General features: G+C 39.5%; 1 protein-coding gene across 3 annotated transcripts; it reads right to left on the bottom strand.

The window, feature by feature from the left end:
- Positions 1 to 621: 621 nt before the first annotated feature.
- cables1 (Cdk5 and Abl enzyme substrate 1) lies at positions 622 to 27143 on the bottom strand. Of its 3 annotated transcripts, none has more exons than XM_078264049.1 (10): positions 26421 to 27143; positions 17016 to 17087; positions 16773 to 16865; positions 15392 to 15469; positions 11560 to 11668; positions 10917 to 11073; positions 10651 to 10754; positions 7234 to 7340; positions 6896 to 7103; positions 622 to 2347 (listed from the first exon to the last, which is right to left on the bottom strand). In XM_078264049.1, the coding sequence occupies exons 1-10, from the start codon at positions 26996 to 26998 to the stop codon at positions 2207 to 2209; spliced, it is 1647 nt and encodes a 548-aa protein (XP_078120175.1). In that variant the 5' UTR covers positions 26999 to 27143; the 3' UTR covers positions 622 to 2206. The 3 variants fall into 3 exon arrangements, with proteins under 3 accessions (XP_078120175.1, XP_078120177.1, XP_078120176.1); XM_078264051.1 differs by lacking the exon at positions 26421 to 27143 and adding an exon at positions 23308 to 23586; XM_078264050.1 differs by lacking the exon at positions 15392 to 15469.

The raw sequence follows: 27143 nt of genomic DNA, 5'->3' as shown, positions 1-27143 counted from the left end.
AGTCATAGTATAGTAAACTTCCCATTGAAAAACTGGTACTCTGTGCTTTCGTCCAGAAATGTTGAGGATGTTTAAGAAGGGCTGTCAATAAAGCAACGCTTGTGGCTCGTCATTTGGAGGCTCACTGAGCCAAATATATAAGTCCTATTGCTTAAATGAGCACATTGGCTGAAAGTAGACAAGTGTATCTGCGTTTTGACGTATAAATGGTGTATGAGAATTGTGGCTGTGAGAGCAAGTTAAACAGAAGTTTTAAGACAATGTTCTCTCCTCTGCACTGTAGCTGTGACACCACCCACACTGAGCAGCCCTTAAAAACACAGAAAAAGCCTAAAGAAGCACTATGGGGTACTTCGGGACCCTGTGACATCACTGTTGGGTGTGCTCTCAGGTGCAACAAATCACATTTCTAACCACACCCAGTTCAGTTCAGAGGAGTGAAGCACTTCAGATTTTGATTTGAATTTTTTAGGGGATTTAACTGTGTTGACACAGAATGCGAGGTGAATTGTAGAGGCTGTATACAAAGTTAATGGGGCGGGACAGGGGGAATTAAAGCAAAAAGTACAGTTTCTGTTCACTCAATACACACTAGATTAAAACACATCCAGGGTCTTGTTTTGATTGAACAAGCAAAGCAATTTATTTACAAACATACACAGGTGTCGCCCATGAGTCTTTAGTGTGCATCTCATAGTCAAATCTTTAGGCTTGCAAACAGAAATAAGCTCAGTATGGGTTCACCTTAAATCAGCATAATCCATGCTTTTTTTCATTACAATTTGGTTTAATGTTGTGATCATTTCAGCTCAAATACCATCAATACTTGGAGCAGCATTAAATACCTTTTTTTCCCTCAATACTCTGTGGTATTGTGTGAGACAATTTTCAAGGTAATAAAAAAAGAAAATCAGGTTGAGATACATGCCAAATGAATTTAACAATACTTTTTTTAATTGGTCACATTCTTCTTCTTTTTTAACAACTTAGATTTCAAATCAACAACTGCTGATTCAGTTAGTTATATGCAAATGTTTGATCCGTCATTTATCTCTGTTTGGATCTTGTTTAGAGTTTTTCTCCTCAGAGAGGTCAAAGGTCAGGTCAGCTAAAGTGTCCCTGAAGCCTGAAGGAACTCAGTGCCTTGCTCAAGGACACTTAAAGCAGGAAGGATAGTTACTGGCACAGGGTCTTAGCCCATGACATTTTCTCTCAACACTAGAGCACCCTGCTGCCACTCTGCTGCTAATCCTGACCCAGTTCAATGGCATTTTTGCACTCATGAACACCTTTTCAAAACTACCTTCCTGATAGCACCGTAAATGTGCTAGCAATACACTCTAACATAGAGCACAAGAAATTCGACACTGATAAAAGTGGGTCTAGTCTCTGTAAGTCCATAGCAAGCATATGACTGGTAAAAAAATGAATGGAATACTTCAGTGAAAATAGGAAGTCCCATCTTGTCTGCACGTACCTGTATGCAAACAATCATTACATTTCATGCGGATAGTTGTGGCTAGAAAATTGTGAGTAAACCATAAGAGAGAAAAACAATTCAAAAGGTCCATTCAAATGACTTATGTGTGGTGTTTATGAACACAGCTTATTTTTCAAGGTAGGTTCCAAATCTTATTAAAACTCTAAAAAGAATGCCTGCCTTCCCCCTATGTCTCCCAATATCCAAAAGTGCACTTTTAAGATGATGACTTGCGAAAAGATGAGTCACTCTGAGGAAGTCCAGCCAAAACCAGCCACTTAAAAGGCTTTTGTTTAAATTGTATGCAGATCAGGAGGCAACCCATCATACCAAAGTTTACAAGTGGGAGATTAATGAAAAGAGATGTTAAACAATGTTACAATCATTCGTTTGCCTTAACTGCGGAAAAAAAGTTCACCATCAGATTCAAAAAGGAAAAGCTCTCTTAATCAACAAGAGAGCTCTAAGATACACAAAGTGAAGATGAAGACGTGAAAACATGCAAACTAGAAAAACAACTTGTTTGACGGTTGAACCCTTTTTTTTTTTTTCAGTCAAACAATGGCTGATTTCAGGTCTCTGAGAGGAAGGAGAGCGTTGTCGGCTGTAGTTGAGTGACAGCCAGCGGTTCCTTAGGGCTGCCAGATGTGGACGAGGATGGATACGGTGGGAAGCAGAGGATCAGAAGGAGAACCTGGTGGTCATCCTCCTGATGGGTCACTAATGCTAGGAGGTCTGCAGCAGGCGTCTGTAGTGGGGCATGATCTCATGTTCTGGCAGGTGCAGGTTGAACTCTAACGCCACCAGCACCGGGAACTCGAATGCTATCAGCTCTCTGCGGTTCACTCTGAACCTCTCTTCCAGTTTCTGCCAGAAAAAAAAGAGTTAAGATTAAATAATAGATACGTGCGATGCTGTATTCCTAAATGCCTCTCACTACAATCCCTCATTTTTAACCAGCATTTCATGAGGACTGGCGCAGACGATTTGGACAAAAGGAGATGCCTCTTGTTTGGATGGTTGACAAACCTACTGTTGATGCAATCACCATACTCTACAAGCCAACTAGAAAATGGGAGCAGAGTTGAAATGATAGGATTAGATAGGCTGTATAAACAATATATATATATATATATATATATATATATATATATATATATATATATATATATATGTCTTGTGGAGGGGATCAACATTGAGGTCGGTGGTGCTTTCTCGCCTTTAATCAGCGGCGGGTGCTCCTTGTCTCTGGCCCCTACCCCCGATATTAATCCACGGAGGTGCTGCCTTCGAACCGAAATCCTTGAGCTTGATTGCTGGTCATTTGTGCGTTTCCCCGCATTGCTGGCAATAGGAGAGCGACGCTGCTAATATGGGCAGCTTTCTGCATGTTCGATCCAAGCGTCAGGCCAGGCTGTGCCGAAGGTAAAAATGCGTGTAACTTTGAACGTTTTCCCCTGCATCGTCCATCAAAACACACACGCACGGATCTATCATTTCAAGTGATTCCAATTGCAGTTGGAATGGAACCAAGAGCAAATCTGACTGTTGTTTTTCTTCTCACTCTACAGAATGCATTATGCTCTGCGAAAAGAAATCACGTTTGTACTTTAAAAATGGACAATTTGATTACCATCTCCCACTAAAAAACTTAAAGCAGCGATGTCTGATAATGTTGATGCTTTTGATGGCTGGTAATATAAATCCAAATCCTGGTCCGGTGGGAAATTATCTTTCAACCCTGCTGGAATTTTCAGATAGGTCTGGCCTTGGTGTCCTGCATTTAAATGTTCGTAGTTCAATGCCTAAGTTAGACCAAGTACTGGTCCTGTCTGAGACCTGGCTCAGAAATTCTATTGGAGATAATGATATTGCAATAGAGGGATACAATGTTTTCGTTCTGATCGGAAAAGTAAGGGAGGAGGTGTTGCAGTCTATATAAAATCAAAATTTCATACAACTGTTATAAAGTCATTGTCCATCCCAAAACAGTTTGAGTTATTAGCCATTGATTTACACTATGGAAATGATTGTTATCTGAATATTGTTGGCTGTTATAGACCACCCTCAGCTGTTAATGACACTCTCACCTCATTGTCATCAGTGTTAGCTCAAGTAAAATAACTCTTACTGCTGGGTGATTTTAAACTGGGATTGGTTGTCACCAGTGTCAAACCAATTTAAAGAATATTGTGATTCAGTGAACTTAACTCAAATCATAGACACACCTACAAGACCTAATCTTAACCCAAGCAAATCCACTCGTATTGATGTCATTCTAACAAATAAACCCCATAAATTCACCCACATAGGAATTTTTCCAGATGACGTCAGTGATCACTGTGCTGTAGCAGCTATACGAAATTGTAAGATTCCAAAAGTAAAACCTAGAATTATTAAAAAAAGGAGTTTTAAGAACTTTGATATTCAAGGTTTTTTGCATGATGTGTCTGCATGTGACTGGGATAAATTGGTTTTAATACCCAATGTGAATTCTGCATGGCAGTATTTCCATACAATATTTTTTAAAGGTGATGAATAAACATGCACCAATTAAGAAATTTAGAGTGAAGGGCCACGATAATCCTTGGTTCACTGAGGAATTGTTCATAAAAGGAATTCAGCCTGGGCCAGAGCAGGACAGGGTGGTTTTTAGAACCCTGAGAAATAGATGCACAGCCCTAGTTCGCAAGGTGAAATCTGAGTTTTATCTTAATGAAACAACAAGAAATTTAAATAACCCAACCAAGTTTTTCAAAACCATTAAGTCTTTGTCCCCTACTCAATCATCTAGTGGTTTCCCGAACCAATTAACAATAAATGAAAGGCAAATAACCGACAGAACTTAGATGGTAAATTGCTTTAACAAGCATTTTGTGTCAGCTGGATCTATATTCAATGGATCTTCTGATCAAAATCTTTTGAATGTTATTATAGTCATAGATTCAATTTTACGCCTATTACGAGTCATGAGGTCTTAATGACCCTGAAAAAACTGGATACTCTTAAATCTGCAGGGCCTGATGAGATTGAAGGTATGTTTTTAAAATGTGCAGCAGAAATCATTGCTGACCCTTTGACATATATTTTTAATTTATCTCTGGAACAGAATATTGTTCCTGAACATTGGAAATCTGCTCTGGTTCTACCAATGTTGAAAGGTGGTGACCCTTCTAATTTGGACAATTACCGTCCAATATCTAAATTATCAGTGATAGCTAAGATTTTGGAATCTATCGTCAGTGAGCAACTAAAACAGTTTATAGTTAATAATAATAATAATAATAATAATAATAATAATAATAATAATATTCTATCTGGCTTTAGAAAAAAATCATAGTACTCCCACCGCCACTATGGAAGTACTTAATGATATAATTAGTGCTTTAGATGATCGTAAATCATGTGCTGCGTTATTTATTGATTTAACAAAGGCCTTTGATACAGTCAATCATGTTATCTTATTATCACGGTTGGCTTGCATTGGCCTCTCTGATGCTGCTATTGGTTGGGTCAGTAGCTATTTAAATAACAGATGTCAACGTGTACTTCTAAATGTCTAAATGTCTGAGAAACTTACTGTTAACTCTGGTGTACCACAGGGCTCTATTTTGGGGCCCTTGCTTTTTACAATATATATTAATAACCTCAGTGAATATGTTATGAATGCCAATATACACATGTATGCTGATGATACCATTATCTACTGTTCGGCAAAATCACCTGCTGAGACAATTTTAAAGCTACAAAAAGCATTTGAATATATCCAGCTCAATTTACATGCATTAAAGCTAGTTCTTAATGATAAGAAAAACTAAATATATGTTTTTTAACAGAATCCGTAAGCATGGACTTTCCCTGCCTCATCTCCACACATTACAGAGCAGGCCAATAGAATTAGTTCCCTCATACAAATACCTGGGATTTATATTGGAGAAAGACATTAGGCTTTTACTTCAGAAACAGTTCCTGCTTCACACAGAAAGTCAAGAAAAAGTTGGTTGAATCTACCTTCTTGCCAATTTTAGACTATGGAGATGTGTTTTACAGACACTCCACAAAGTCCCTGTTGAAGTCTTTGGATTCTGTGTATCATTCAGCACTGAGATTTATAACCCATGCAAAGTACTCTACCCATCGCTGTGTATTGAAATGGTAGGTTGGCCCTCACTCAACACAAGAAGGCTCAAACATTGGTTGACCTTTGTGTACAAATCAATAACTGGACATACTCCATATTTAACTACACTCTTAACATCTAGTAGATCTGAACACAATCTAAGATCAAGTAGATGTATACTGATGATACTGTATGATGTTCCACAAACTAAAAACAGAGTTTGGAAAAACTGCTTTTTGTTACAGTGCTCCAACTTCATGGAATGAGTTACAAAATCAGCTAAAAATGCAGGTTTTTATTTCACATACTGAATTCAAGTCCTACCTACATCAAATATACCAATATGTTTGCGCTTGTTTTTAAAATGTGATTTTCTGTTTTTATTTCTTATTGCTGTCCATCCCTGTCTGTCTGTTATTTGTTGTATGTTAAAGTGTATTTTTATGTGCGGCCTTCTTGGCCAGGGCTCACTTGTAAAAGAGATTTTAATCTCAATGTGATTTTTTTCCCTGGTAAAATAAAAGTTAGATAATATATATCTAATATAATACTAAATTGTGTTGCGTTTGCCAGTTCTGCAGAAATCATTAGGTCAAATTCATAATATCTTTCGTGCTGTAGAAGGAGCTTTCTAAAGTCAAAATAACCCTCATGAGGTCATCAGAGTTAGCTCAGAGTTAGCTCTTCAAACTGATACATACTGGAGGCGGCATTATGGGAATTTTAGGAGCCTGCACTTTTGGAGCTTGACCCCTATTAGAAACAAAGAATTAGGATATCTCAACATCTGGCGCATCAATTTTGACCAATTTATTTTCAAGGAATAACTTAACACTCACTGAAAATCAGATTTTTATCTGGCCTCCAGTGGTTCTCCCTTTGCTGTGGACTCTGTGACATTACTGTTGGATGTGACAGACAGCTTTATTTATTTGAGAATACATTTTCTTAATTTTTTTTTGTGCAAAGCAATTTCAGCAAAATCTTATTTGAGACCTGACATTTAAATGGTCACTTCCCTTACCCCTAGTGTTATCTAGTCATGCAAATGGTTTTGGCTGTATCTTGACGCTGTTGAGACGTCTGCTGCCAAACCCAGGGACATTTTGTTTGTGGCGCTCACAGCACCGAAAATTTACTTTTGAAAAGAAATCTTTAATATACGGACTTCACTGCAAACAGTTTTCACTATGTCTGATTTGTTGACTTTAAGTTGAGCGAACTGACCCTTTAATCTGGTGCAACACAAATCATCATCAAAGTAGGATTTTGGAAGTGTGAGTCAGGACACTTACGTCTATCAGGAGCTTGACCTCGTGTTTCTTGAGATCGCCACCAATCTTGGCCGCCAGTAGGACACAAGCTCCAGCGCAGAGTTTACGATTCTGCTTGTTTAGTTTGCCTTGAAGCACAAGTTTTTCAAAGTAGACGAATGCCATGGCCACCGTCGGTTCCTCGTAACCACATTCATCCAAGGCCAACTTTTTTATCTCCCTTTTCAAGCTGCAGGGAGGCGAAACAGCAGGGAATTAAGAAAAGAAAGGGAGAAATAAACAGTTGATCTTAATTAAACATGGTACAGTTTTAACACTTGCTTAATATGACACATTTTATACACTTCTGTCTGTTTTACCTCCTAATCTTGCTGAGTGTAAGCCTTATGTGGGGGAATTTCTCCTTGAAAGTTTCGTTCATGTCCTTCTTGAGGTCAGAGGGTTTGACGTATTCAATGACCGTAGTCTGAAAAGGAAAACCAAAAGGTGGTGTCAAAATGACTACACTTTCAGCACTGGGCAGAGTGACTGGAACATCACACACTAGTGTTGGATTCCACTGTCTCACAATGAGGCTTTACAGAGACCTGGTGTTACTCATGTCACTTAAAGTCTGGTGATATTTTTTATCTTTCTTATTGTCAAAGAAATCCTATTAAAAAGACCAGAACCAACAATGAATTGATCCAACTAACACACACCTACTGTGTGTATCCTTAGCCTGATGTACTGTAGCTTATTCTTCTGTGCCGTAGAGCGCCATTGTTGTCCAAACACTATTAAAAACACCAATGAGCCACACGGTTTCCTTTGGGTGACATGTTTCTTCATTACAATGAAAATGGGCACTGTGGTTTACTTTGAGTCAATACCACGTAACCAACCTGCTGCTGTAAATACTCATTAGCACACCAAATGTGTATCAATCCTCTGCTGAAAATAGTCCTCACTAAAATAATGATTTACTTCTGTTTGAGTAACGTTTGCTAAGAACTACAGTGCCCAGCTGTTCTAGCAAATAACTTTATATAGCTTTATGGGCTTGTCACACACACAGCGTATATGGATGTTGAAAAATATTGAGAGATGGACTAACACATTGTTGCTTTTGGTCTTTTCATAGGATTTGTTAAGGATAAGAAAAAGATAGATTGTTGCCATCCTTTTTCTCAAAAACCTAGAGGACGCAGAACATACTTGACTGCTGACCGAGCTTTCCATACTTTAATCTGGCTTCTATTAAACAACCCTTAGTGCTTGTTATAACATGCCTTGAGTGCCAGGTGGGTGAGTCACATTAATATAGTATAATGACCCCTGTAAGGCAAAGTACATTTCTAGCAATGTGCTGAATCCACAGCTCAAATTTAAGCTGTTTTAGAGGCAAAACAAATCTTAACTGCTAGATGTGCAGGATAATTATAATTTATTCTAAAATGGATCTTATTTCTGTCAACTTGGCTGTCATTCCTTAGTAATAACATTCGCCAGCATTCACCAATATAATTCCTAAGATCCAGGAACAGGGGAACAGTGCTAAAAGGAAGTCAGGCAGGGCAAGAAACAAGCAATATTACCTTAACTGTAACAATAATTAAAATTATCCAAAATGGCCTTTGTAAACACCCATTACCAACATCTTGGTTAAACTTTGCCCTACAGTACCATGCTCGCCGTAACTGTGCATGCAGGATTATTACCCACATTTTGGCTGCATTCCACCAACACTTTAGCCAGATTACCTAAAACACGTTATTTGGCTTGTTCTATTCATTAATTCACCCTGCCACATATGTACACACACTGGCATATTGATATGATACATACACCTTACCCAACTGATTGAGTGTTACTGTGATTCAACTATGTAATAAATTGCATTTTTGTTTCATTTGTTTTATATCCAAATTTCATTGAAAATGCACCACAAAAAATAATATTTAAAAAAAATAATAACTAAGTGTAGTATTGTTTACAAACTATCTGATCATCCGTCCCTTGGTGTTTCTTTCCCAGTCAGACTTTGCTGTAGCATTGTCGCTGTGTTCTCAGATCTGAGCAATTACTTTGGTGTAGAGCTGAAATGATTACAAGAAAGTTAACCGGCAACTCAATTTATCATTTCAGTCATTTTTCAAGCAAAGGTGCCAAACATTCGCTGGTTCCAGTTTTAAAAATATGAGAATTTGCTGCTTTGCTTTGTCACATTTGGCAGTAAATAAAATACCTTTGGGTTTTGGACTGTTGTTCAAAGCTATTTGAAGACATCACCCTGGGCTCTAGAAAATTCTATTAGGCATTTTTCATTATTTTTTGACATTTCATAGATGAAACGATTAATTAAGATAACCTGCAGATTAAATCGACAATACAATAAATTGTTGCTCCTCTACTATGGTAAATACAGGGTTTTTCTAGCTAATAGATGATGCGAAACATACAAAAATAACACTAAAGTTGTAAAACAAATTTAAAAAATCCTATAATGAAGGGTCCACTGACTACAAGTGACATACTCTGCAGTGGTACTAAACATATCTCAATATGCATGTATGGCATTACAGGCAACGCATGGAGTGTGAATAATGGCATCCACCCTGAACACCACGCTACTGATTATGAACCATGAAGGAGAACGAATGCTTATCGTTGGTCGTAGCCCCGAGAAATGAACATAAAGCTGAACAGCACTGAGTTTGCATGACAGAAAATACACTCTACTGTGACCATGTCTCAAGCTAACTTATGTCACTACATTATTATGTTTTTAAAGTGAGGATACTATTACACAAATCAACAAGCCACTACATGTTTTTTTTACCACATTTAAAAAGACTTTTTTTCCATGCTTCACATTCTATGTCATACATATGTCAGCTTTCTCAATTGCATGCAGAGTATAAAAACTATAATTAACCCAAGCTTGAAAGTTCAATCAGAGTCATGTCTTCTAAGCAGCCTGCGTTTAACCTGCGAAATGCTGAGACTTTACTCGCTCTATTCCTGTAGTAAACACAATAGCCATTGTTGTGTGACTCTGGGTTTTGTAATTGAAGGAAGGGAAGAAAAAACAAAACACATAGCATGGCCTTGACTTAACATTTCAACTTTGGCAGGCCTTGTTGTGTATTCTGCCAGTCTCTGTAACAAAAACAGAGCCCAGGAAAGAATGAGGTTGGAGTCTAGTCAGGTTTTTTTTCCCCCTCTTCCCACCACAATAAAACATCCGTTCTTTTCCGGAAAAGTACAAGAGTGATTAGTGCTGAGGTACAAACACTACACAAACTGTTGCTCTGGTGAAGTGGCTGCTTAATAGCTACTGCCCACTATACTGGGATAAAGTATGTATGTTCATTCAGGTCCCAGAAGGTGGGAGAGAGTCTGGGCCAGCGACCTTGCTGATTAAAACCATCTGAAACATCCTTCTGGCTCTTTTAAAAAAAACAGCTGATAAAATTCAGGACTTCTAAGAAAGAGACTGTCAGACAAGGCAGACAAATCTTTCCGGTGTGTTATTGTTCTTAGTTGTGGTGGGAGGACTGAGAACAAAAAGGTGACACAAATAACCATTGGAGAAAAAAAAAGGCTTTAACAGTGAGATATTGTAAGACATTTCAGAAAAACATGTCAAAACAGAGGTGGGTCTGTTTCAGCGAATTATGCCAACAACTTCTCCATTCTGCTCTCAAGAGGACAAGGTTGCAGTTGCTGTCGCTATTGTTGTGTGTGGTGGTGGTAGTGATGATGTGTTAGACGCAGCTAGAGTACTTTCTCACCATGTAGGAAGGGAAAATGAGGACTCTCTTGTGTTTTCCGCAAGGCCACTGCGGGTCATCCAGCAGATTGGGGTCGTACTCGCGGAAGTCCCCCAAATCATTCCCTGCCACGAGCACAAACACAACAGAGGTTGAGCCAGAAGTTAACATTTGCACTTGCACTTTTCCAATAAAAATACACTGGATAATGGAGGAAAAAAACTGAGGGTGAGGAATACACAACATTCATAATGAATAAGGTAAGTACTTGTTGGCAGGCGACTGACCTGTGTCTATGCTGCTCTGGTTGCTGTTGGCTCGGCCCAAACTGAGGCTTCTATGGCTGGCGTAACGAGACTGAGAGAAGGATGAGGTGGAGTCGATGGTGTTTCTTCGACCACCAAGCGAGTTAGTGGGAAACAGGAACTGGGTGTAAGACACCGTCTGCAGACACAGGTGTAGTTACAATGTTTCACAAAAGCCTAAAAAAGTTTGCACTCCTATAATCTAACAGGGTGAACAGGTATAATATATATTTTTCACAGAAGCATTTTGTCAAAGCAGGAAAATCCCCAGGTGTTACCAATATCATTTAGGGTGGTAGGTTTCATTAAGTGTCCCAGTATACTATACTAGTAAGCCAGCATGCACAATAACAGGAGCCTGGAACGGACTTGCCTAAACGGAATGCATAATGTGATGTAATGCAATGTAATTACAACTGGGGTTTCGTGCTATGTGTCAAAATCCTGCTTTAAATATGCTAAAAACGGTGGTGATTTACTACATTTTTTTGTTTATTATGTCTGAACTGGTCTTTTTTTGAATAGCAGTAAGTAACTAGCAAGTATGGTCTTATATTTATCTTGTTGTCAATAATGGTAAGGTGATTAAAATCCTCCACACAGCCTATTTCTGCTGGCATCTTACCTTTCCATCAGCTCCTAACTCCACACCCTCCAGCCCGATCACCATCTCCTTGGCACTGACGCCTCCTGATGGGTGCCGCTGACGCCCTCCTACTTCCAGCTTGACATCCCTAATAAGCACAACACCTTTAGAGCTTTCAACATACATAGAAACCTTCCTACAGCTTCTTTTAACTTTAATCCCTTTCCTTAACCTTATCGCTGAGGCCTGTTCTAGCTCACCTCTACATCTCTACGATGGATTGGCCGAATATTTTTCTATTTAATGTCTGCTGCTGAGATGAAACCGTAGACTGGGGCAATCACATGCACAATTTATATAAAATGGCATTTTAGTGTTGAGAAATATATATATGGCTAGTGTTGAGAAAAGTATGATTAAAACCACAACATCAATCATAGCAGCAAACTAAACACTAAAATACACCATGTGTGTGTGAGAGAGTGAGTGAGTGAGTGAGTGAGTGAGTGAGAGAGTGAGTGAGTATGCCCGGCTGTTTGGCAGTGTGGCTACTAAATGGATGGGTGATGGCTACGCGGAAAAAATAGGCGACACGCCAAATCTCTTTATGAGCCGTAGCTGATCCACGCCCAATTGTCAGGTGTCCCCGGTTGTGTTTTATTAATAAATAAATAAATCACACTGCTCAATTTCCTGGTGCCCCAGGCAATCGCCTACCTACCTACCTATCCATATGGTAAAATCGCCTTAGACTGCACAGTACAAATCCTGCATTTAAATATTTAGCCTACTGAAAGTGAAAAGAGAGGCATTATCAGCACAATGTAGGCTACTTAAATTTAATGAGCGTCTGTTCAAGGTGAAGCTTTCAACTTTAATATAATGCTGGATGGTAATGAATAAATAATAATTCATCGTATTTTAATTGTGATATTATGTGAGTAAAATCTGAATCTGCAACATAAGCGCTAACATTTCTGTCAGGTACATTTAGTAGTACAATGTTTTCCTCTAAAGTAGAAGTACAAAGGAAGTCAGTAGTATACGGCTGAGTTGCATATTAAGTGCTATGAGAGCCTTCTGTAAGTTATTTGGGGAAAATGGTTCTGGAGAAAGCTGCAAGCAGCAATACAGGAGGCCAAGCAATCGGCCTGTTCCAACAGGCAAATTTTGAACGGGCACGTTTTAAACGGGCACATTTTAAACAGGTACTGCAATAATATTGCCAAACTACAGACTGAGATGTTTTTAATTGCTGAAATGTCTTAGACTTGCTTTCCTGTCAAAACAAGACAAGACAAAGATAGCCAAATATCAACCTGTGTTTGTGTAATATTAACTTCAGCCTTATTTTAGCTTAATTTTTTACATTGAGTCAGCAGACAGCAGACATTAAATTGTAACACTGTCTTGTTTTTCTGCTCCTCCCTTATCTTCCCTAGCTCGGTCATGCTTTCTCTTTAAAATGTGCCCAGATAAATAGAAGAAATTACACAGTGGGCCTTTGCATGACTCTCCCAGTGTTTTGGTGACATGTGTGGCCAATCTGTTATAATGAAAACAGTGTTATTTGGAAGACTGGCATGTCAGGACACAATGTTAACAGATGCATCACGGAGCATTGAGATCCCCAGGCAGCAGACGTCTAACAGAAAAGTGAAGATTAAATAAAAAGGGGGAAACAAAGGAGACTGAAAGCTTTCTTTGGAAAGAGCTTTTCTAATAAGCAATCCAGATAAATAAATAGTTGCGCTTCAGTCTGCTGAGAGTAAGGAGAAATGAAAGGAAATTATTTTTAAAAAGCTGACATTGCTTAGCAACATGCATGGATAGGAATCACAGGCTTCAAACATCTGTATGTTAGTAGGGTTATAATATATGCAAAGTGCTCATCATGCCCTGCCAAATGTTTCTAAAGCTAGCATTAAGTGAAAAAAGCATATACATGAACATGACTAAAAGATTCTTGACTCTTGCCAGTTACTTTACTACCAAATACTTAACAGCTCACAAACCGTTTAAAGTTGGCTTGACTGGCCTGTAATAATATTCTTCCGCAGTCTTGCCCAAGCTTCACCCATTACACTAAACTTATGAGCATCAGTAAATTATACTTTATTATCCCTGTGAGAAATGTTATGCACTGCATTTGAACCATTTAACTTTTTATCCCAGTCTTCCACTACACTCCAATGCCAGGAGCATTACCTAACATGCATGTCTTTTAGGGTCAGCGGAACTGTAGTAAATGAGGAAAACCATGCCAAAACAGCAAGAGCATGCAAAGTCCACACAGAAAAGCCAGTCGTCCCTAGCGGGGTTTGAATCAGAACCATCTAGATGTCAAGAGACATTGACGCCCCATAAACAGATGCCCATTTAAACAGTCTTTTAGTCAGCATAGTTTAATGTTTTCATTCCTTTAGAGAAATAGTTCGACATTTTGGAGAAAAATGGCTATTTGCTTTCTTGCCAAAAAGACTGATACTACTCTTATGTCAGAAGGAAAAATATGAAGCTGGAGCCAGCAGCCTGTTAGCTTAGTTTAGCATGAAGACTCGACTATTTTGTTTAAGTCGGTAGGAATAACCTTGTCGTCATAGTGAGAGAAGTCACTACATACGTCCAAGAAATAGTCCCTCACATAGACCGGTATAAGAGTGGTGTCAATGTTTTCATGGAAGTGTATTTCCCAAAATGTCAAACCATTTGTCCTTTGAATTTAATTAGTTACTGTTGTACTGTAGGAAAATTGTTCTCATATTATGTCCCCTTTAGTTTGAAGGATCATACCGGGCTGTTTTTTTTTTTTGTTTATGGGGAGGTAATTATAATGAGAATAAAGACAGAGAGACAGAAGAAAGAAACTACATGCAAACAGCCGTTTGGGCCCAGTCGTCTAATACAATGTTGTTTTGCAGTTACAACACTTGACTGAGCCAAAGTCAGTAAACTGTCAATTAGCAGCAATGAGCAGTCAAATGTGTATATTGGATAGCCCTGGGGGTTTATTAACCCTTGACCTTGCACTGATTGGCTGGCTTTGGAAATTCCACAAATGGATTGAGCTTTCTATGCTCTTCACTAAGCCCCAGTGTGAAGCTTTTCTTTCTGTGCATTGTATTCTCTGGCGTTTATCTGTCCCCCTTTCTCTTTCACTTCCTCCAAAACACACCGTTGTCATGTGACTGGTGGGAGTCAGAACCAAGGCCGTTCCAGAGCTATCCCCATGCAAGCCAGGTGGGTTCCCATTACATAGAGCCTTGCCTTGCATTGCTTTAAAAAAAAGAAGAAAAAAAAAGAAACAAGCATCGTCTACAGATAAGCCAGAAAGGTCTTCTGTTCTAGCACCAAGAAATGTAAAACCCTAAAACAAGGCAAAGATGAAACAAAAGTGGTTAATTATGAACTGTCATAACTGTCTGCAGGGCAGGCAGCAGAAACTCCAGTCTGAGTTAAAGTTCCAAATCTGTAAAGAACAGGAACCCCCGGGAAAGGTGAGTATTAAATGCTAAACAGCAAAGCCAGAGACAGTTGCAACAGACAAAAATGGGTTGACTTAAACAAAACGTAAGAGTGGCTAAAAGCCGCCAGAGCCATTATAGGAAAAGCAATACAAGCAACAAGCACTGGGCAACAACATAGTCTAGATATATACAAAATAAAACCTTTGAAGCTCATTTGAGCCTGCTGTTTATTTATTTATCAAACCTTAATGGTAAAAAAGGAACCACCAAAACCAACCCATAGAAATGTATGCACCAGTCAGAGGAGAGTACATCCACAGAAAAAGAGGGATGAGAAAACAAAGGGAAAGAGGGAGCACAGGCTGGAGGAGGTTACAGAGTTCGGCATGCTGTAGGATACATACCCTGCTTGGCTACAATCTCGATAGGGCAGGACAGAAAATACACTATAGAAGGATCTTCTGCCACTGATAAGGACTATCCTATAAAAACAAAAAATGATAAACAAGCTAATCAATATCTATCTGACAAGATCCACACGTTAAAGCTGGAGAGAGTGTGCAGTAAAAATAAGAATGAAGAGAATGAGCTGAAACTTCAACATGAGTTTGTGTTGTTTTTTCTGTTGTGGTAGCACATGTAGCATGTATACAGTGATTTGGGGGCAACAATGATGCATTTTTGTTATAAGTTAACTTCAATTAACATAATGATATTTTTTTATACTAAATTGCCCTGTGTAAACATACATATCCAATCAGATGTGTTGTGACCAGATGTCAGCAGCACACAGGGCAGAATGGCTCCAACTTTAGGTAACACTACAACAACCTCAAAGCCATAGCTGCAACTCATAGATACATTATGAATCTTACTACTAGGTAAAAATCAACATCAGGACACAAACAACACGGTGAGTCATGACAAGCATCAGTTAATCAACAGGCAGTTCTCAATAGTGTGGAAAATCCAGCTAACAGTTGTTCCAACATCAGCTGAGGAAAAACAACTCTACCTATCAGGAGACCTAATTTAACAGGAGGAACTTATCAAGATGGCACACTGGTTTACTAAACAAGAGATACTGTACTAACAGTCTATGCTTTCAAAAAAAACAATTCAGCAGAAAAAATATTTTTTCAGAAAGCACCAGAACTAGACTCACAGCAGTTAACTGAATTAGATTTAACATCCAAAGAACGTGATATTGATAATGATGGAAATCACCAGAGCAGTAAACACTCTCGGGTCTCCTGGCCTAGATTAAACAACCATCTTTTCTCTGGTTACAATCTGCACACCCAGTCAAACATCAACATTAACACCACTGTGCCAAATGTTTTTATATATATATATATATATATATATATATATATATATATATATATATATATATATATATATATATATATATATATATATATATATATATTTATTTAGGGATTAGTGTTCTGCATACATGCTTATGTAAACTGTGACCCAATTATATGTGATTTAGTTTTATTAGTGATTTCATAGTTTGCTTCAAAAAAATTTAAACAGTGATCAAATAAGGTCAAAATTAAATTCTATCAGATTATACTCTGTGTGAATGGATGGGATTCTCAATTGATTACATTTCATTTATAATTCAAAATGACATGCAGTGAATGGGCCAGGCCTGCTTGCCTACGGTGTGGCTTGTAATGTGAGAAACATCCACACTGCAGTTCAATGACTGGGGCAGCCTGCCATTATCCACTGAGGATTGTATTGACTAATGGATGGCGATGTTTGCCTTCATACCTTCCATTGCGCATATCATGTTGCCTCAAGTTCTTTATGAAGTGGATCTTCTTGAAGCTCTTTGGTCGGGGTGAACCCGATAGGGTTCGGCATCTAAAATGTAAAACAAACACTAAACATCAATACCTCAAAAAACAGAGAAACTGTCCCAGTCCAAGATACATACAGTGAGTAGAATATCTCAGTTTAGACACAAAATACTTTAGCAGACAATGTGAACGGTATTTCTGTGCAGTTTACTACCTGCGCAGAGGAGCATTCTCCTCAATGTCCTCTAGTGTTTCAAGCGAAGAGCGCTGAGAGATGAGTCTTCGTCTGGAAAGACAAACAGAAGACAGACAGATGGAAAGTTTGAAGTTAGATACGAAAAGACATCAACACACCAAACACAGGACCAACTGTCCTTATGTAAAACACCTATTAAAAGAATGAACTCCGGCAAAATAATGATAATAATCCTCATTGTGATCTTTCCATTTACCGAACACATGGACACAGCCCTGCAATGCAATTTGATTGAAAGGCAGAACAATAAATCAAAGTCAATACCCCAGCACAGCAATACCTACAATTTGCAAGTGGACACTGAAAATCAATCATTTTTCCTGACAAATTGAGGTCAGTCTAGCTTTTACAATAAAACCAAGGTATCAGCATTCACAGACAGTGCAGGGAATTTCAACCCAAATCTCCATTAATCTACTTTTGTGTATCACCGGGTGATAAGTGGGTAAAGCTGCGATCCACCTCACTGTTCTGTACACAACTACTGAGAAACTGAATAGCGTGGGAGATACCTATCAATCATTTTCCAGTGAAGTTTCAGTACAATACCTTTTTGATAACTTAATAGTTTTAGGACTTGAGGCATATTTAACCCATTTATTTTAAATTTACCAAAATATGTAAAACTGCTCTATGGAGAAGTGTTAAATAAATACTTTTGTCTAAAGAAAAGGTTATCCAAAGTTTATTTAGACAAAGATCTGATCAAAGAAACTAAACAACCTAAGAATTTGACCATGCATTCAATGCCAACTACTCAGTACTCGATGCTACGGACACATTTCGGTAAGTACTCAAAAAGCATTAAGGTTCCATTCAAAGCCCTGGAACAAAGTATGTGTGTGGTCACTGAAGGCCTTGGAACAAAAAGTCAAACAATGGTGTCAAATTAACACCCATCTCTGTCTGTTCTCTGGATAATTTACAGAGAGTGTCTTGGACGGTCGAGTTATGACCACCATCCATCAACACCACTGTGTGCCTGTGTGGACAAGGATCACTCCTCAATCTTGCGTAGATCAGATAATTTTCCAGAATTAGAGCCTTTACAAGGATAACAAGCTGGCTCGGCAAGCACTTTGTGTAACACATTTTGTCCCAGACGGCTTTTATTTCACACTTTAGTTGCACTACTACTCAAGAGGTTAATTCTGCTGGATGCCTTTCATATCAGCTGCCAGTTTAAGAAATAAACCCACATGTGATAGCTAAGTATGCCTGAGCTGTTCCAAAATTAGGTTGTAATTGCATGTTTAGAACCACAAATAACACAATCCAACTCATTAGTCAACCTTACAAAGTGGCTCACATTTAAGAGTAGTAGAAATTAACACGTTAGTGGTAAAATAACACATTCTCCCAAAGGGGTCTATCTGTGATCAAGGGCTAAATAAATCTGCAGCAGAGTCGGCAAAGCCAAGTAAGAGTGCAAATAAATGACTGTTCAAACCATGCATTCTGTATATATTCTTGGACTATCCAATTCTTTTTTACAATGCTGATGACACTCGCCTCTTCACTGAACATTTCAGCCAAAGGGGGAGACAGCGGAGCGTAAAGCAGAATGGCTGGTTAATAAATGACAGAGCATGAGAACAGATTAACAAAAAATGACTGTCCTTGAGGAGCTCCCAGGGTTTAAACCAACACAAGCTGAGTGAACAGTGTATTGAGGCGGAGACGGGGCCGCGATAAGTGATTACATGAGGAGCCAGACTGTTGGAGTTGACAAGAAACCTAAAGCCATTATACTGGCTAACCTTCTGCACTGTGTATTATGACCCTAATGATCATAAACTGGAAGGAAGAACATTAAGCTCTGATAAAGAGCATGAACAGTACATGTTTTAGTCCAAATGAGCAGAACAATGGGCAGCTGACATGGTTGTAATGAAAGGGCCTGACCTCTGCAAGACAGAGGACAAGGCTTCTAGCTTTCTCGTGATGGAGCATCACTTCATTCTTTTCCATTCATTTCCATGGTGTCATGCTTCCATATTTTGATAAGATAATAAAGTGAAAATCACCTCATCTTTGTCTTTAATCCAAAAATGGAATAAAAGTAAGAGTTTCTAGCTAAAGACTCAATTTAAAGCTGTATGAATCAATATTTTTATATGAATTATGGATCAAATGAATAATGTGTAATGTGAGAGGTGTCACTCGTACAGTAGTATGGAACCCACTGAGAATTATCCTCCTGCAATTCTGCAACACTTCAATTCTCCTTAGCTCTACAGAGTGCTTTAGATTTTTTCAACTTTTTGTTTTGTTCTCATTGGATGCAGCAGGCAGCCATTTGGAAAACCTAAAAAGAAACTAATAGCCCTGATAGACCCACTGTGAGCTACTAGCACAGCCCGAAACAACAGAAACAAAGTTAGCATCTAGCTGGCAAACATAGTGCAGCATTTAGCACCCAAAGAGCCAGATACTGATCTCAGGAATTGGTGGAGACCAAAACCGAGCTAAATGAACGCTAATGTTTCTCTGTATCTGCTGTATGTGTAAATAGGCAACTGTTTGCCTTCATAAGGTGATAATACAGTATGTCAGTGTTGTGTTTACAGCATGTGATGCCCCCACCAAGTGGTCAAAAAAAGTCAATTAATGCAGGCTTATAGGTTTGGATTTTTTCTATCCTAATATATTACCCATACACTAACATGCACATTAAAAGAGTTTCAAATTGTTTGCGGTCATCATTCCTCCTGTCCATACTATTCGTGAAGCGATCACTTCTCTGAGTGAATAGAGAGGGTACCAAATCCACAGATCTTGTTCGGAGCATGAATGCATCATAAACGCAGTCGATGCTAATGTGAGGCTTTAGCAGTCTGACATAGACAAATCAAGTGGATATCTTCCAAAGTTACTGTCTTTTTAGAACAATTCCCTCTTTGGGTAATCCCGGACAGCGTTTCCTTGCAAGGATGCAGTGGAGGGATACTAACACCAAGATGGGATTTTGCACTAAAAAGCTTGCAACTTTGGAAGCTTGATTTCACTAACTCCGATTGCTGAAGCCTCATATAAGTTGTGGCTGGATTTTCGAAGGATAGGAGGAATGTACAGAAGTAGATTTGGTCCCAACTGTCACAGTGAAGGCATGATCACTTCCCAGCTACTATAGTATGGGCAGGATAAATTATTACAGCGACCAATAGCTCTGAACGTACATACAGGCATGAGTATTGCATTAAGACAGACAGAAAAATCCAAACCTGTCCTTAAACTCTGCAAACACTGTATGTTAGCCATAGGCCTCAATTTCTGTGTGACACTGACATTTTTTCCAGTCCAAATCTCAGTGAATTGTTACTGATTTTCGAAAAGCATTCACCAGTTGGCCGAGGGGGCATGTTTCCAGTTCAAGAGGACACAGCTGCAGTGTGAGAACTTTGATCCAGGCACTGCAGATGCACAGCAGCAACAGGACATGTTTTTGAATGCAAAATATGTTTACCAGGCTGCTACAAATCCTGGAAACTCATTCACTCATCATTAAAACTAATTTACTTCAGACACAACTCCTACCAGCTAGGGTTAGATCAGTCTGTTTCTACCCAGTTTGACATTAACAAGGCCTGGTCCGAAGCTTCAAAGAAGCCCAAGTATAAATCAGTGGCAAAGGAGCAACAACAAGCATCCCTTAGTATCTCTCAATCTCTACAAACACAATGTCATCCTCTTGCAATGAAAATGTTTCAAAAAAAGCTATTAAAAATCCTCTCCAGCAGTGCCATGCAATGACACCATAAAACTCAAGTGGACTGTTTAGATGTGGAGATTAAACTGTTTCACACGTACACCCTGCTGGCAGCTTGCCACAGAACATAGTTTTTCATTTTGCCAGAGTCGCTGAGTGGAAATAAATGTAATTTTCTGGGCTTCTTCACACAATAAATCCCAGGCAAATGGAAAACTGGGTTATTCTGATTAAAAAAAAAAAAAAAAACACACAGGGAGTACAAATGGCATGTATCAGTAGATTTTAAAAATCAAAAAAAGGAAGTTAAAGAAACAGAAACACACACAATAGTTATATTAGCTTTGCAGGGTGAGATACAGTACAAGTCATAATGTGGAAATTTAACTCTGGGGTTCAACTTGAAACTGCATGAAGAAAAACACATGCTGACCCTTGTTATTTTGTCTTGCATTTAAATTGGGTTTCTCCATCAAATCCTATGGGCTTTTTATGAGTGTTTGTTAACAGCTCAGACACTGAGAAGGAAAATGAAGCATTCTTATATAATCCTGTCATTATGCCAACCATGACCTCAGCGAACAACAATCCATCTCATAACCACAAGTATTTGACCCAATCACACAAAACTCCACAGGACCATTATAATGGCTTGCGCTGCTTGTTTTCCAGCCATGGCCTCTGCTGTCTCATGCTAAAAAAAATAATACTGTTAAGCACATGATTCTGTACCTAATGGTGATCGGAACATAACTGAAATAGGATGTGAGAAGACCTGGATATGTTTTAGGGATGAAATTAAAGGATGAAATGAAAATAGCTTTACATTTTAGGCAGACAAGGCCAGATGGTAAGAATAGGAATGCTATATTTAAAGCCACAGCACTTAGAGTGCTGATTCATGATAGATGAAGGCTGAGGAGTGGCAGGAAAGCCAAATATGAAATCATCCATCATTTTCATGCATTAGATTCTGATTAAGATATAGTCTAAAGCAGCCTTAACTTCAGAAAGTCTACTTTGGCAGGACATTAGAGGCTCTGTGACTTCCTGAATGGGAGCAAGACTGAAGGCCAAAAGTCTAAGGGGTGAGTGTGTGTCTCTGATGCCCATGGGAGAGGAAGTGGAGTACAAAAAATACAGAGTGGTGAGCCAGGCTGCTTCTCAGAAAGCCTGGGCATCCTGCCTCTCCCAGCCAGGGACCTCTGGACACGTTTCCACCAGCTGCCCTTAGAAAACAAACCAGGCACTGTGCAGAGCGCTGGTCTGTCTGTGGAACATGACCACACTCCATCAACAGGTTGCTTATTTCTCAACATTAGAATTCATTTTGTGTGGACATCATCCAAACACATTTCAAAAAGGAGGGTACCGTCAGGGTTTAACGACTGAAATACATTGTAATGCAATTCAAAACCACATACATCAAAAGTTTAAGCTAATAAAATGACCTTCTGGTGAGACTGTTCCTTCAACGGCTGTTTTCAAAAGGTCCAGAATGAACTTTCAATCTCGACTTTTACGCAAACATGAACAGGTGGTCCTTAAAGTGCTCAGGAAAATGGAAATTTAAACATTTGTAATTCCATGACAACTGAGCAAACACCATCTTCTGAGCAAGATTCTGTGATATTATCGTTAACTCACAAAAAAGCTACTAAATGGACTTGAGACGTGAGATTGTTTTGTCAACTAATATTAACTTTGTTTTGAACTTTCGCTTCAACTCTGTTCAATTTTGAAGCAGCAGTTAATGGTAAAAATACAGAGCACATTTTGAAATAGTCAATGGTGTTATTTGTTATAAGTGTTATATAACTTCTTTAATGCACTTCTTTCACTATCAAAAAGGTACAGATCCAGACTTTCGGAAGCTGTTTTGCAGTACAATTTCCATGAGTTCAGGAAGGGGAACTAAACGCTTATTGAGTGTTTCGCCATAAAGCAGGGCTCCCTGTGAAGTCTGGCAGAGACACCAGAGGGAGGAGAGGATTTGAGTAAGAGAGGGCCTCTGAATGAAAAGCAGAGCAGAGAGGACTTGACGGCAGGTTATGACAGTGAGAGAACCATGAGACGACTGTTACTGACAGCTGTCCTGCAGCGAGGTTAGACCGTCCAAACTCTCTTTGTGCCTCCAGTGTGAAAGCAAAGTAGACAGAGAGGGCACATAAAAGAGCAGCAAGCCCTTGTTAGGGCCCGAGCGCCGAAGGCCCTATTGAAACTGAAGGAATTATTATTATTATTACGGCAAATGAATTGCCTTTTTGAGGGGCTTAATATACTCAAAAACTCATCAAAATTGGCGGTCGCATCAAGCCTGGTGAAAATGTATGTATTTTAAGGGTTTCGGGAATAGGCGCACAAAAATGAACAAAAAGCAACATTTTTATTGCCTACATTGCTTACAATATCATCTCTCAAAAAAACTAAACATATTAAGTGCATTTAAGTGCCATATTACATTGTTTTTAAAGAAAACATTTTCTGAAATGCAATAACAAACTCAAACTAAGGCATACATTATACATACATAAACATTACCTTAAATTGTGCAACTTAACTTTCAAAACTACAAGTTTCATCCTGAGACTGATCTGTTTATAGAGGGTTTTCACGATGCGTCATCAGACCCAAAGTCGCCATGTTGGAGGTACTCCGCATCACAACAAAGCACAGGCACTGAAGTAGATCCAGAACGGCGTCAAGGAAAATGGTTAATTATTGCCATGTTTGAGGTTGTACCAATAGGTCAGACCGAGAAAAACGTTTGGGATATTATCGACTTCCAAAAGTTATTAAAAACCAGGGAGAGGAATGCCAGAAGTTATCAGAGGAAAGGAGGCGCTTGTGGTTGGCAAAGCTCAACCAGGATCTACGAGGGAAAACTTGTTTGTCTTGTTCGGTCTTTGAAATGGAAAAAAAAAATATTGAGAGTCACTTGGCTACACCTTGAGTATCACAATGATATCATGCAGTTAAGGTTAGGTTGATTAAAGACGTTATTGCATTACTTACTTTGGCCTTCACAACACATTGGTCGTTAATGACTTGGTACTGCGTCTCCCTGACCCATCCACACACCATCTGGTTATAAGCCTCCAAACTTTTGTAGGATTTAAGGTCTTCCGCTGTGTATGGGCTCGGCGACAAAACCAGGTAGTTGACTATATCGGGATATGCAACTGAAGGAAGAATCACCGGGTCGCCATGGATCCAAGAAGAGGGAGCCAACTTGTACGGATCTACACCGCCAGTAAACTGTAATTTCTCAAAATATCGCGCCTTTCTTTGTGGTCCAAGTCCTTCCATGCCTTTGCATCTTGGACGCGTTTTGATGAGCTTTTCTGTTGTTTAGACATAAAGTATTAAAGTATCCAAAGTGCACAATACTCCATTACTCCATTCAGTTGTTTACACTGAGTGCCTCCAATATGGCCGCGCATCGAGGTTACCGCCCAGAACGTGACGTCGGTGAAAACCCTCTATAGGCCTATATGTAAATATTAGTTATACCCAACCTATTTTCATTTATATATTTGATAACAATGCTACACAGCTCTGTTACACTTATGCTAGTAGATCGTTGATCAGCTGTTTCTCCGTGAAGAGAGAGTGTGAGGGAAAATGGTGCGCAACAATCAGCTGTTTTCCTGGCTCTTTAGATCAAATTGTGGTCACCACTACGTATTTTCTTGTCTTTGATTTTGGTAGTTGTTGTGTTTGGTGTAGTTTCATCGTCCATATGACTCTGTGATTTACTTTTGTCAGGTCCGCTTCGTGGAATGGATGATTAAGTTAGACTATGTTTTCTGTTGAGATGCTGAAGCACTGACGTCGTGCTATTATTGTGGTAAGCTAGTTCAATTTTGCAGTAGACACACACTGTACAGAGTTTTCGTTTTAATTACGTTTGAACTGATTCCAAACTTTGGACACTTTCTGTCGTATTCTCCAGTCTGTCTCTTCTCTTAGCCCCTTACGCTCTTTCTTCATTTTGTAATCAGTCTTCATGGCATGTGTCGCCAGCAGCGTCAGCCCGGTGTGCGACAGTAATAATTCTCCGTGCGGAAACACCGTGAGCGATACAACGTTGGTAACATTAATTAAACGAAGCTTCGAGGCAAATTATTTTGCATCGAGGATTTTTAGTAATCAAATTATTCGAGTTACTCGAGGAATCGTTTCAGCCCTAAAGTAGACTACGAAAATTGGTACACATATGTATCATGTCAAGAAGTACAAAAAAAAAATCATTGGAATGATACCCTTACCCCAACAGGAAGTCTGCCATTTTGAATTGAAAGTTCAAAGTGAGTGCGTTTTTGCCCAATTCCACGTGTCATACTGTAACGAACTCCTCCTAGAGATTTCAACCTGTTGACTTCAAATTTGGTCTGTACCATCTTAAGACCTTAAAGATGAAAAGTTATTAAAAGAAAAACTTTTCGTCATGGGGCCTGGCCGTGGCAGGGCAGCCATTTTGTGCGTTTCGCCATCGAAACAGGAAGTGAGTGTAACTCAAGTGTACATTGCTCAATCTGGCCCAAACTTTTCATGATTCATAGACTCCACTTACTCAGGCCACACCCCCTTTCATAACATTTGAACCGTTTAATGTAGACTCTTGTGTGAGGTATCATTGAACTCAAGAGTTCCTTTTTAATTGGTGACGTGCAAGGAGGTGCGAGGGCCCGTCCAACTCTGCTTGCAGCTTTAATTGTATATGTAGTTGAAAAGCGGTGTACAGTTACCGGATGTTTACATCACACTGAGGAGAAGGAGACAGCAGGTGACACTTGACAATGAGAATGAGCACAAGAAAGAAAAAAGAACCGCTGAGTTCCCTCTATGGGGAAACTAGGTTACAGCACTGCACATATCTATCCCTATGCAGATTGCAGACCAGTGAGTCCTAAGGCTACAACCACCTGCAGTACATAAAAAAACAGTTGAATTTTATCTTCCTGTGGTGTATTTTTGTGTCCAGGCAGACTGTGTTGCTGAGAACAAAAAGCACCTTTCCAAAATAGCTGACTGTAAATAATAAAAAATAATAAAAATTAAAAAGAACAGCAGGGAAAGGTTCAATAATTCAGGGCCCTGGTTTATGTGGTTGTAAGGAAAACAAAGCAATGCATTGGATGTTCAAAACAAAAGTAAGTAATTATGTCTAACTTCTTTACTTAATAACAGATTATTAAGTAATTATTATTATTATTATTATTATTATTAACTAAATGATTGTGACATGCACATAGAACGCTGATAATCTACTAAAATTTAAGAAATAAAACAATGATCTGGCTGCTTAGGTATGGTGGTGAATGTAAACCAACAAAAAGTAACTGCAATAGAGGGTTTGTCAGTGGCGTCTTATTGTAGCTAATAATGATTTTGAAAACTAACTAAGGATTGATAAGTGAGGGTACCAAACATGCATGGGGGCTTACTGCTCCTATGTATTTCTCCTATGATTTGTTTTTGGAAGGGGACATGGTTAAGTTTTTGTTTGCTTGCTATGATGCCATCAATGTACAGTCTAACGGCCTGACTGCAGATCCTGCAGACAAGCTTGCACCTTTAACATCAGCGTTACACTACTCACACTGTACTGCATGTTCCCAAACACCAGACACCGTTGTTCAAACAATTACCTTGATCTCTGCAGTTCTATCGCAGAGTTGGCTATCTGTACGCCCTCCAGGCTGTAGTTCTGGGAGGTTTGCCTGGAGTAAGGGGCAGGTAGGATTCCCTGAGTGTACGTCTGCAGCCTCCCTCTAGTCGATGCTGGGACCGCGGAGAACGGCGAGCTGAACGTCGAGGGTACAAAAGCGTCGCCCTCCGTGTCTGTAACCGCCGGGGCAGCTGCGGGACCCGTCCCGAAACTGGCCCGACTGCTGGAGAGAAGAGCCTGGTTTGCAAAAGCGAGCGCCTTGGCGGCGGTGGTCGCTGCCGCCGCCGCCGCAGCAGCAGCTGCAGCTCCGGCGGCCCCAGCAGCCCCGTACACAGAGCGCTCCGGAGAAACCAGGCTCTGTCTAGTCCTAGCTTCAAGCGAGTCATCTTCTTCGTTTTGGTCGTCTTGCACTGGTCGCCCATCCAGAGAAATGTTGCTGAGAAAAGACAACGCCGCTTGCCTCCTCCTCGGGTCTATGCGTTTCCGTGTTTGCTCGACACTGGAGTGGTTGATCTGTAGCGTGGCTGTGGATGTGTTGCTGCTCGTGGCAGCCGCCATGGTCCTCTTCCAGTGATCCTAATCCCCACAGCAGCGATCTTACCTTGCTAACATTAATATTGTGTTAATCGTGCTTGTGTTGGTGAATTGCAGTGGCCTGTCTTTTAAGTACATGCGTTTAACTGGGTGAAAACAGGGGGGTCAC

This window comes from Sander vitreus, chromosome 12 (genome assembly GCF_031162955.1).
Source record: "Sander vitreus isolate 19-12246 chromosome 12, sanVit1, whole genome shotgun sequence".
Taxonomy (NCBI): domain Eukaryota; kingdom Metazoa; phylum Chordata; class Actinopteri; order Perciformes; family Percidae; genus Sander; species Sander vitreus.
The sequence above is the reverse complement of the archived record's forward strand: the minus strand, read 5'-3'. Positions and strand labels throughout refer to the sequence as shown.

Coding starts and splice junctions, on each gene's coding strand:
- cables1 (XM_078264049.1), bottom strand. CDS start 26,998: ATGGCGGCTGCCACGAGCAGCAACACATCCACAGCCACGCTACAGATC. Junction 17,088..26,420: donor ATAGAACTGCAGAGATCAAG/GTAATTGTTTGA, acceptor TTGTCTTTCCAG/ACGAAGACTCATCTCTCAGC. Junction 11,074..11,559: donor AGTTAGGAGCTGATGGAAAG/GTAAGATGCCAG, acceptor CTGTGTCTGCAG/ACGGTGTCTTACACCCAGTT.